The sequence below is a fragment of the Phaethon aethereus genome, assembly GCF_964289735.1.
Source record: "Phaethon aethereus genome assembly, chromosome: 5".
NCBI lineage: Eukaryota > Metazoa > Chordata > Aves > Phaethontiformes > Phaethontidae > Phaethon > Phaethon aethereus.
Window position 1 is genome coordinate 36,362,709 of NC_138579.1, and position 11,896 is coordinate 36,374,604.

At 38.3% G+C, this 11,896-nt stretch overlaps 1 protein-coding gene across 1 annotated transcript in view; it reads right to left on the reverse strand.

Moving 5' to 3' along the window:
- Positions 1-11,123, reverse strand: part of FMN1 (formin 1) — a gene marked incomplete at both ends in the record, with an annotated part of 144,345 nt that extends 133,222 nt beyond the window's left edge. Inside the window, 2 exons of the mRNA XM_082000470.1 lie at positions 7,488-7,605; positions 9,732-11,123. Coding sequence (XP_081856596.1) covers positions 7,488-7,605; positions 9,732-11,123 — 1,510 coding nt within the window. The remainder of the gene's footprint in view (positions 1-7,487; positions 7,606-9,731) is intronic.
- Between the last annotated feature and the right edge of the window lie 773 nt (positions 11,124-11,896).

The following is an 11,896-nucleotide window of genomic DNA, read 5'->3' on the forward strand; positions in this document are numbered from 1 at the left end:
CAATTCCAGAGATGGCGACTCCACCACCTCCCTGGGCAGCCTGTTCCAATGCCTGACCACTCTCTCAGTCCTGAACAAGCCAATAGTCAAGTATCTAAATACTGTCTGGATATTAAGATAATAGAGAAGATGTAAGAGTTAACTTTCTACAGAAAATGAGTAACTTCACAACACTCATGGAATTCCCCGAGAACAACAGAACGATACCCACAGAAAAGCAGCCTCCTGAAGGAAAAACCAGCAACCTCTTGATTCTCTGTTATGGAAATGAAGAAAATAGTTCTTAGTCTTTCTGACTGCAAAGCAGTATAAAGCACTATTCAGAAACAGTCACCTGAGTAACTTATCTACTTGATCGTTCCTCTCCTGACACAGGCGAGGTTACAGCTACAGTTCATTTACCTGATAGAAGAAATTAATAGTTTCACTTGTTATTTTCACCCTCCCAGGAAGGCTACATCAGAGGTACTGCTGCTGAGGACATTCAAGATTATTTCTTTCTCAATAAGCGTCCTACTTCATATTTACAAAACCAATCTATACAGGATCGCGTTCATTCAATGCAATGTGGTAAACAAATAACACCTTATCAGCAAACACGATGAACAAATTTGTTACAGAATTTCTTTGATGAGCTACTGACTTTATCTGGGACACATTTAAAACTCAAAGCACTTATTCTAGACCTGCAACACCTTTGCAATCACTGTATACTATATATAGTAAGCATACGTTGGGAATGCCTGTATACTATACATGCAGTATAAAGTGTGTATTTATTCAAATGTGGGTGAGTGTAGGCAAACTACATATCCACACACATAGGCACACCGCCTTCCCAATATATCGTCAGCAATTCTCACATTTAGAATTGTTAATGAACTTAAAACATGGATATAAACAAAACTAAGAAATGTACCATAAATAGGGTTGTCTTCTTACAGATAAGAGTATGTGTATGTGCCATTGCAGAGGGGGCAAACTTGACGGGGATGATACCAAATTTACCCAAAAAGAAATACAAAAGCAGTTCTAAATCCAGGTGCAGATTTTCAGAAAGCATCAGGGTGTTCAGACTCAGGGTTTCATTTAGACTGATACCTAAATCTCTCATGTTCAAATGCTGGGCCAAACAGAACTTGAGATCATGTGAACAGTGAGACTGGAGAACAGGAAAGTGAATTCAATAAAACCCAGAGACGTTTCTGTTATACAAAGAGTTTCATATATTTTGAAATAGAACCATGGAAATAAAATACAAAGTAATTCTTCTTGTGCTGTACACAATTGCTCTTTCACTGTGTTTCAATTATATAACAAGAATCATCTTGTAAAACTCTGTGACCGTTTTGGGCCTTTGCAACGTCACATAGGACGTAGGACCCATAGTGGTGCCTACATTTCAAAATAAAAACTACAGTAAAAGAAATAATTCACAGAACTTGCCTGCATTATATTCAGATAATAGATTAATCTCCTCATGTGGAAAAATGTAGTTTAAAACTCAAGTTTCTACTTTTGAGTAGACCAAAGCTGTTCTATTATGTGAATTCTTAAGCAGGCTGGTATCTATGGCTACACAGATGTGTGCATCCAGATATGGCTCTGTGTACTGTAAAATATGTCCTTGTCAGGCATCTGCTGCAATAGATGCATCCAGACTCAGAAACCGTAGGTCTCCTAAAATTACTACATTTCTATAGACGTTATGCATAAAGGAAATAAACCAGAGATTTTTATTGAAAAAGTGGAGCATAACTCTTTTTTCCCCCCTCACCTTGTAATAATACAATCCTCAGTGCATAGGAAGGCATTTTATCACATGGCCTTAGGCACAGTTAGCATATGGTGCTACTTTTTTGCAGATTTAAGTTTAGGAGGCCAGTATTCTTTTCCATTCTGCGTCTCTATCTAGTGCTAACAGCCTATAAACAGAACAAGAATTGAATTTGGCTTGAAAAATAGGTCAGGATTCTTATCTCAATTTTACAGATGGGTAAACTGAAGCCTGGAAATGTCTCACAACTTTCCTGAAGTTATTCCAGAAGGTAGCAAAAGGGCTGGAAATGGAACATCAAGCTCTTAACAACACATCTTCAGCATTACAGGTGCCTATCTTTTTGTTCCTATCTCAAAAGGCAGAGTATGAATGACACTATCATCTGAGGCGGGGAGAGAAAAGCAAAGGGAGTTTCTGTTTCTTGCTTGGTTTTGAGGGTTTTTTTAATATTTTCAAAATAAATCTTAGCAGACAGGGCTGCAACATACCTGGAAAAGTGGTTGCTGCATTGATTAGCACATGCGCAACCCATTTGTCTGAGACAGTAGAGATTTCCAAGCAGCACTATGCCCAATACCTTCCAAATCCATAGAATTGTAGCTTTAGTTAGCATAAGTAAGGACAGAAAATGTCATTGTTACTCTAGAGGAATATAATTTGGCTACAACAATCTGGCTTGTAATAAAAAGCTCAGCTTCTCAATAACAAGCTAGTGTATTTGTCAGAATATGAAACACTGACATAATATGGTCAAATATGCCTGTCATGCTGCACAATAAATGTAGTAAAATGTAGTAAAGTAATTTACAAAACCTTTATGCAGCCCACCTGCACTCTGAGGCCATGTCAAATTTATCAGTGACCATTAAATCACCAAAACACTATCTTAAATCAATGCATAATATCCTGCTTGCTGTAGTCCTTCTTCATCTAATTTGTTACAATAAAATGTATAATAGAATGCCAGAACTAAACCCCAAATACCACACTTCAATAAAATAAACTTAAATTACTAAAAAAAAAGGGTTTTTTAAAATTTTAATATGAAACCAACTATTAGCAGCCACTGTTACAACTTCCTTCAGGACATTAACAACATCAAGCATTATGTCTTTTTTAGAGACAAACACAAATTGTTTAAGGCCACAAAGGAAGTTTATGTTAAAGAAAGATAAGAAATCATGTTCCTATCTCTCAACTCTTTGGTCAGACCATTATGCCTCTCTTTCTCTCACATAAGCTGATTATTCTCTGCATTTACATCATGACCATAAAGTGACTTTCCTGTTGGGAACCCAGAGCACAGGGGACCAAGGCTTTAATATATTTGAGTCTTGGCAATAAACCTCTGCCAATATTTTGTATTTCATCCACCATTTACTGAGACACTGTTTGTTTAATAAGAGCTTTCTTAGTCACCTCGTGATCTTCTTATTTACCCTGAACATTGTGCTTACAGCATCACAGACTGTTGTTATAGAAATTGTGGCACCATAGAGACAGCATTACCTCATTGCAAATTTAAGGGTGATGAAGAGACAGACTGTGAAAGAACATGTTTTTTTAATGTTAAATACAGACATTTGAATAAACAAGAAAACATGTAATGAAAAAAAGCACTAAATGGATTAATGTTTCACCTTGATTTTTTTTTTTTACATTTTCTCCATCAGGAATGTCAAATACTTCTCTCTCATTACTTTTTAAACTTCTATGAAACAGCGAGAGTTTTGTCTTTTGCTTAAGAAAAACAGAAGAGAACTATTTTGATCCTAATGGCTAAAAATGCATTTTTAATAGGAATCACAGGATCTGTATATCTATATGACCTTAATGTGCAGACTGTTCTTCAAACTGAAGTAGTTCTATGAGCAGCAGAACTCATGTCTAAACTCCTCTTCTTGGACATGAGAGGCTGCAAGTGCTGATCCAGTCATACACAGCAGCTGAGACATTCATTATATGTGCATTCTATGTGATCTAGTAACATAGATGAGTTCGCTCAGTATAGACATGAATATGTCTCCTCTACGTGGCTAGATGTTTTCACCAGACATAGTAGCTGACACACCTACCCTTCTATCAGATTTAATGCTTAAAAATGGGAGAAAGCTCTCTAACAATTATGGAAAAAAAAAGAAAAAGAAACTTTTAAGGAAAACAGATGAACAGAACTTTAGGACCAGAGAAATATGCACAAAAGTGTCTTTGATTATACAGGAAAGATTTCCATGGAGTAAGTCTGTAACTATAAATTAAAATACCCTTTTTCTAGTCTTGCAGGATATAAACGGTGTAATGTACTACAGACTTTCTGGACTTCAACTATTTTAGACTGACACACTTCAAAGAAGTTCCAGTTTCTCTAGAGAACCATGTAAGCAGCTTGTGCTAATTACAGAGAGCCAGTTGCTCTATGGAAACAGAGGAATTAAAGGATTAAGAAAATGTAAGATATGCCAAAATATCATAGTATCATCCTTTTAATTAAAAATTTACAACTCAAGATTCGGGTGTTGGGGGTGACTATACTATGACTACAGAAGATGTTTTCAAAGGCATTAAAAAAACCTGTTGCAGAGTTGTAGTTGTTCACTAACGTCTTTCACTTCTAATATTCCTAACAGGCCCCACACACGTGTTCCTTGTTATGTCCATTTGCTTTTCAGTTGGTTTCCCACACATCAAGCCAGACTACGAGCCTCAGGAGGGAGTTAGCTGCTCCTCCAAGCTGCTATGAGTCACTGTGATGTCTGCTGCGTAGGCCAAATTAAGCCTGAATTTCTTGCTTCCACTAGGCAGCAAGAACAATGAGGAAAAACATGTCAAGGAGGTGAGAAAAGATCAAAAAGCCAGGAATCCTCTCCCTCAATATCCCTACCTTCCTGTCATAGCTGCCATAGTGCATGGTGATGAAGGAAGTAAATCAAAGACTTACTGCAGAATTGTGAGAAAGATTACAGTATTCCAATTTTCAAATCTTCAGTGTTACTTTAAATATCAATTTCTCATGACAAATGCAAAAAAATCTATGTTGCCTCATAAATTAAGTACATATTCTTGTATCCTGTTAGAAGTACAAAGACTTATGTCCACAGATTTTCCTTGGATGTGATCACACTTGTGACATATATTTTGTTTAAACCTAAAATAAAGCTGTGATAAATGAATACTTACCTAATAATTCAGCATATTATTATTGTTTGTATATAGATTCCTATTGTTTTAGTAAATGAAACTCTTAATCACAGAAATTAACACACTAACATAAATCATTGACTGAAACTTAAAACTAGCCACTTGGGCATTTTTTATGTTACAGATAATCATCCATTCAGAAATATCAGTGGAGGAAGACTGGAATCACAAACATCCCTGTCACACACAATTTTTGAACACTATTCTGAAATCAAGAATTTTTCATTTGATCTTAGCCGTCAGGACAAGACACTGGGGTAAGAAATAGGGTTTCACGTTGAGACCAGTTGTTTTAATGGTGATCATTAGCCTGCTTTATACAATATTTTTAAGAAGCCCACTTTGTGGACAAGAAGTTCTGGTGACTGGGAGGGAATTTTGGATGGGAAGGGGCATGAGGGGAAATGCCGGTATACACACGCACTTCGAAGGTACCAACCACTTTCAGAGAGAAGATACTGAGTTTAGAAGCAATGCTGTATTGCCACTTCCATATTCGTTTAAAAAAAAAAAACAAACACCACCACAAACCCCGTCCCCCAGCAATAAGACCAACGTTGAATATAAACTCTGTTTTTTTCGTTATATCAGCTCTACTCATGAACAGTAACTTCCTTTACTTGCAGAAGACCACATAAATTCATTCCTACGTGTAGCGCTTTAAAACAGTCACCCTAGCACTCATAAAAGCAGATGTAACTGATCCATCACATGCAACTTATAACTGCTTGCAGTGTCCTTGCTGCCACAACTGCTTTCTGGACATCCATGAACAGCTGAAAGAAACACAAACCTACTAATCACTAAGGTACGCCTAGAACTCTACTACACTCTTATGTTGCAAACAGAGTCTTTGCTTATTTCCTTTAAAAGCACCGCTTCTGTCTCATCCTAGCTGAATCACCAGCAGTTTGTTTTCATTTGAATCCTTCTCTCTGCCAGACACTGGAGTGACTAATGAACTGCAGAATCTGTTCTGTATAAAAATTTGACTTAGCAAACCAACCATCAGCATGTTGATGACACTGCCACCCAAAATATCACAGTAACAAAAGAGTAACAATTTACATAGGCTCTAAGCCAGTCTGTCCTTCCTATTTAAATTTCAGGAAAGCATGACCTAATTTCTCTACAAGTAGTAGAATCTGGAGCTTTTGTTAATTCAGTTTCCTTTCCTTTCTTTATTTCAGCATATGTTTTTGCCACAGATAATTACAGTCATTAAGAGAAAAAACACAATGTATTTGGGTAAAATTAAATATGGCAAGCATATAATCTAAGAGCAACAGAAAGATCCTGAGGCACTCCTTGTCAACAGCTGAATACCTGTCCTGGTCATCTAGTGATAGACTCCCTCACCTCAGACCAATCAGATGCTCTGTAAATTCAATTCTGTCTATATTAGAACCATGTTGTTCCTGTCAAAATCAAGTTTTCTCAATCTTCCAGCAACTTTTATGCTTCCAGTATCATGCTCACTTTACAAAAAAGGAAGATTAAGGTGAAGAAAACTGAGGAAAGAGAGAGAAAGAAGTAATAACTGAACAATACAAAGCAGTAGATGCACTACTATTTATTCTTTCTTGTATACAAGGCCAAATCGATATCCACTGGAATTGGAAAGAACCATACAGCATTGCTCTGTACAATTTCTCATAGGAAGGTAGTATAAAAGCTTGGGTTTTAATTCCACTTAATCCTTTCTAGGTGGTGTTTTCTAAAATCTCCAGGTACATGAAGAACAGACTGTCTATTGCCTTTCATTTCAATGCTTCAGACAACTCCACAGTTTATGACTAACTTCTGAGTAACAAGGTCTTCCCATTTTAGATTTAACAACACAAATTTGAAACAGAGTTGCGGTGGCTACCATCATTACTTTTTCCCTTGTAAATATGTTATGTAGGTATTTATCTAAGTAACAAAAAATTAAGAGGTATTTTTCTGTGGAAAGTTTATCTGATCACTAGTTAGCATTGGACTTCAGACATACCCTCTCGTACATCTGTATAGGACCACATACATGGCTAGCTATAAAAGTGATCTGAGTGGATATGAGTATTCCACTGTTTATACACAAGTTGCAGTAATGGTTTTCAGTACTTTTATTCTGGACACTACCTGAAGAAAATCTGCAGTCACACTGGAGTCCAGCAGGTCACTGCCCACCGCATTCTAAGGCAATGGAAAAGGCAGTCAGGTTTCCATTCATTCACTATTCTGCCATTCATCTGAACAGAATCCCATTAGAAATGGATAACCTAATTTACCAAAAAAATCCACTTCTTTCCTCATGAATTTGCACAAGCAAGCATTTAGGTTTCAACACAGATTTAGCCATTTACATTTAAAAAACAGATGCTTAACAAGTAGCAGTAAACAATACATCCAAAATATAAAGTTGCTTTTCCAGGTAAGAAAATACTGTGACTTATCACCATCTCTGTATTAAACAAGATTAAAAATGTTAGAAACTAATTTCTGCAAATGCTTCACCATTTCGCTTTACCTGCTTCTGTGTACTTTAATCCTACTTTCACTTCTTCGTGCTTTGCTTTTGGTGGTGGCCAGACAGTCTGGAGTCTCCCTGGAGTCTTGTCATCTTGCTCTGAGGGACTCAGGTCAGGCTGTTAAATTACACAAGAGGAAAACTGAAGTCTGCAGTATCAATTGGTTCCAAAACAGCAATTGCCATGCTCAGCTCTACATGTGTAATCCAGAATGGTTATCTGTCTCATTCTACTGATTGAAACAGTGCTCAGCTGGTTGGAAGGGATTTTAAAAAAAAAAAAAAAAAAAAAAAAAAAATCCGTCTAGAAAAATAATTTTGAGGCGAAAATAACGTAATGCATGTGACATAGAATGATTTGTTGAAACTGTTCGCATCAGTGTGGAAAGCTGTCTATCCTTTGGTGAACCATAGAGGTGGTCAAGAACACTAAGGTTTTTTTCCTGTATCTTTTTTTCAGACTAAAAAGATCCATCTGTGCTCCTCTTACAAACAAACATTAGTGGGATTCACCTAAGATGTCATTTGCCGATATAATTTTCTGGAAGCAGAGATAGTTTATGAAATTCCTGCCCCACCCCCAGCAGCTTGCTCTGTGCACATACCACGTAATAGTGCCACATCAAGGTGCTGCTGCAGCTGCTAATGGGACTGCACTGTCACCTGGAATGCTAAAATAACCCTTTAAATGGGGAACTCCTCCCTCCCCCTCCCCACTAAAACACTAAACAAGCAGTCTTTTAGAGGTTTACGTTTTGGTTTTGTTTTTTACATCTCTAACATTTCTGTAACCTGATTTAGAACATGCTACTGTAAGTAATTGCAGAGACACAACTGCAGCAACAGTAAAACCCTGTATGACAAGGGCCCCATAAATGGCCCACATGAGCAAGGAAAAAGGAAAGGCAAGACCCTTTTACGCTGGCTTTGCCCTGAGAAAATGTACATTTGTACCAGATGGGATGTTAAGCAGCCATTTAGAAAAGCCACTCCTGCTGACTCCTGTGCTTCCTACCTCACCGTGGGTGATGACACCTTCCCAAATAGGTTTGCTGTGAGCCACACAAACGCTTACGCCAGCACAGCGCAGGGAATGGTGTAAGCCGGAAGAAGCAAGCCAGGAATGGGAAGAGCACACACAGACTGCAATTGCTGTACATGCCATGGCCAACGAGTACCTCTTTTCTCCTCCCCATAGGTAATTTACTACCAACTGGTATTATCAGTCTACCCAGGTGTCAGTCAAGATTTTTGAAAAGGTTTTAATTTTATGTAAGAATAAAAACTTGAAAGAGAGTACGACCAACACAGCAAATTAACTTAAGTAGCTTCATTCAGGCTTAGGGTCCAATCCTGCAAATTTAATCACTCATATAATCTCCCCTTTAGCCAACTGGAACAATCTTCTGGACTGATTATATCTGCAAAAACGTAGCTGCAAGAATTTTGGGTTGGAGGAAGCCCAACCCAAGGGTTACTCATTTCATTAAAGAGTTCAAATCACACTCAAATTAATTTATCATTATGGTTCTATGAAAACTTAGCATAGATTTTTTTTTTTCATTTCTTAAAACTATACTAACTAAATCTCTACATGCCTAAGAATATTAACCTTGCAAATGCTTATAGTAATCCATAACTTGAGTTGTCTAATTGGAATCACTAAGTTATACTCGGATAAGGTTAAATGCTTATGAGTATTTGCAAAGCCAGATATATGCATGTAAATAAGAAAAAAAATTACTTTAAATTTTATGTCTCCGACAAACTGAGTTGAAAATCATCCATAACATCTTGTATCAGTTTTTATCATAGAATTATTCCTAAAGGTAAAATTAAATGTTACTTTTAAAAATAAAAAACTCTGTGAAATAAAAGAGTGAGATTGAGAAACTACTAAGTAATACTACAGTAAATATTTGCAGCAAACTGATTTAAAGCCATACTTAACATACGGGCAACTGTTTTGTAGTGATTTTTTAAAATCAGAACCTGATTTTTAAGTTCTCTCTTCTAATTGAAAGGCTGTGACTATCACCAGTTCTCAGTGAATTCTTCTACAACTGCAGATGATCAAGAATTTTGACAAATTAGCCCCAAGATTTCTCCAGAATTTGAGATTGCCAAAAGAAGATGAGAATTCTGGCATTTTGACCCTAAGTCCCCACCAGTAATTTTTAAACAAGAGATTATTTTTTATCCATTTACTTGCAGATCTTAGGAATAAAATGCAATTCAACCTACGGATTTGTCTGATGATCCATCCCCAGGTTTTGATTTTGACCTTTCAAACACAGCTTTCAAGGACTCTTTTTCATTTCTCATTTTGCGTTTTAGGGCTTCCAGCTCTGAAGTATCTGCAGTTGTTTCTTTTTTGGGAGGCCGTGTGAATAAAGCTTTAAAGACGTCCAGTGCAGATTCAGCAGGGCTTGATTTTATTTCCTCAGAGGAAAATCGTGGTTCTTTGCCAGAGGCTTTGTTCTCTTGAGCTTCATCACTGTCCTCAGTCTCCCCAGATACCTCACCAGAGTCCTCGGTTCTATCTTCATTCTTGGAGACGTCTATGTTTAACAAGTGTGAGAGTTGTTCCAGGAAAGTAGGACTTGCTTTAGGTTCAGCTGATTTTTTTTTAGTGGTCAAACCTGATGTAATACTGGATTTCTTAACAGGCTGTCGTAATTTAAGCAGAGCTAAATCATTTTCCCTTGGTTTAATTTCTGTAACAGTTTCCCCATCCTCTGTGGTTAGTCCTTTTTTCCTTACACGTAGTCCACTAAAGAAAGCAGGCAGCTGGAAAGTCTTTTCAGCCAGCGCTGTTTTTTGGAGCAGTGTATTATCAGCTGAAGGTCTTTGTTCTTCACCTGGAAGTTCTTGAGGGCATTCCCCTGTAGCAAGCAAGTGACTGAACTGCTCATCCATTAACATTTTGTCTTTTCCATTGGAGTCATGCTCCAGAATACCATCCAGCTCCTTTGGGAGCTGCTTAGAAATTGGTGGGTGTAACTCGATGTCATCTGTACCCACAGTGTTGTTATCACTCTTGCTGTGCCCTTCTGATTCTGACTCTTCCTTATTTTGATTGTTATCATCCAAAGCCTCAGCAGACAAAGCAGCATTATTTAGCCCAGATTCGCTTGTGTTGTTTTCATCAGTGTCTAGGTCCGTACTCTCCGTGTCCGATTCTGTATCACTTGTTGTATGAACCAAAGTACCTTGTACGAGAATAGCATCCTTGTCATCACTGTCAGCTTCAGACAAAGAAGTCTGTACAAACCTTAAATGGTGAAGAAGGAATTCATTTTGTTCAGCTAACTCCAGTTCCAGGTCAGTCTGCCCGCCAGACATTGGGTCAGCTTGGCCACTGGTACTATTCATGCTGTGCTGATTTTCTGAGTCGTCATTACAATCATTATCATTCCTCTCATGCCAGGTGTTAGCATAAGTATTTATATTGGTGTGCAAAGGTTGAAATGCTTTAAGCACTGTTTCTTCTTTGGAAGCCGTAGATTCAAATTTAGTTGTAAATCCAAAAAGTGCTTCCACAGAAAAGGTAGTGAAAAGATCAGGTTTGCTTTCTGCTGTATTCTCCAGGTCTGAAGGCTCACTACAACCAGGCACCGCATTTTCTTCTTCCATGTTGCATGAAGTACAGAATAGGCTTGCTTCTAGCAGTGCTACTAACTGCTACACATGTATTTACTACATGCATTCAGACAACAGACTGAACTCACTACAGGCACTGCAACAGGCAGCGCTTCCCTGCCCTGCGAAGGCAGCCAGCCTCTGCCAGGTCACCCTGCTCCTCCTTCCGCTTCCAGCGCTGCAGCCGGCCGCCAAAGTGCCCGTCAGGTCTCCAAAGTCTACTTCTTCAGGAACAGGAAAAAGACCCACGGTAAAAAAAAGTTCACAGCAGCGTCGGTAACTTGTTCCTTTACACAAAGGGTTTTTTGTCACAGCAAATATGCCAGCGCACTAATCTCGGTTGAAAATTTGACCAATGGTTACTGCTGGGACTCCTGCAATCCTACTGGCTGCACACAACTTCCTACGTGCTAAAAAGTGCAGAGCAGCTATATAAACAAGCCTCCCGAACAGAACTGGGCGCATTTGCAGTTTGTTACTTCCTTATCCCGGTACACAAGCTGCGAGTGGTTTTCAGCAGAAAATTCCTGACGGATTCTTTTGCATAGTCTTTCCACTTGGATTAAGATCTTCTTTTGTAAATCCATAATCACAAAAAAATCTCAAATGGAAACCTGAGGTAACGAATCTGAAGCTTCCAGTGCCACGGCTCGGAGCCTGTGCAGAGTCCCCAGTTCTCGGCCAGCCAGAGTGAACTCGGGTGAGCGCCCTTGAAGCCGAAGAAAGCAGAAGCAAAAGAGGCTCTCTTCCGATTTGCTGCAGGTTTC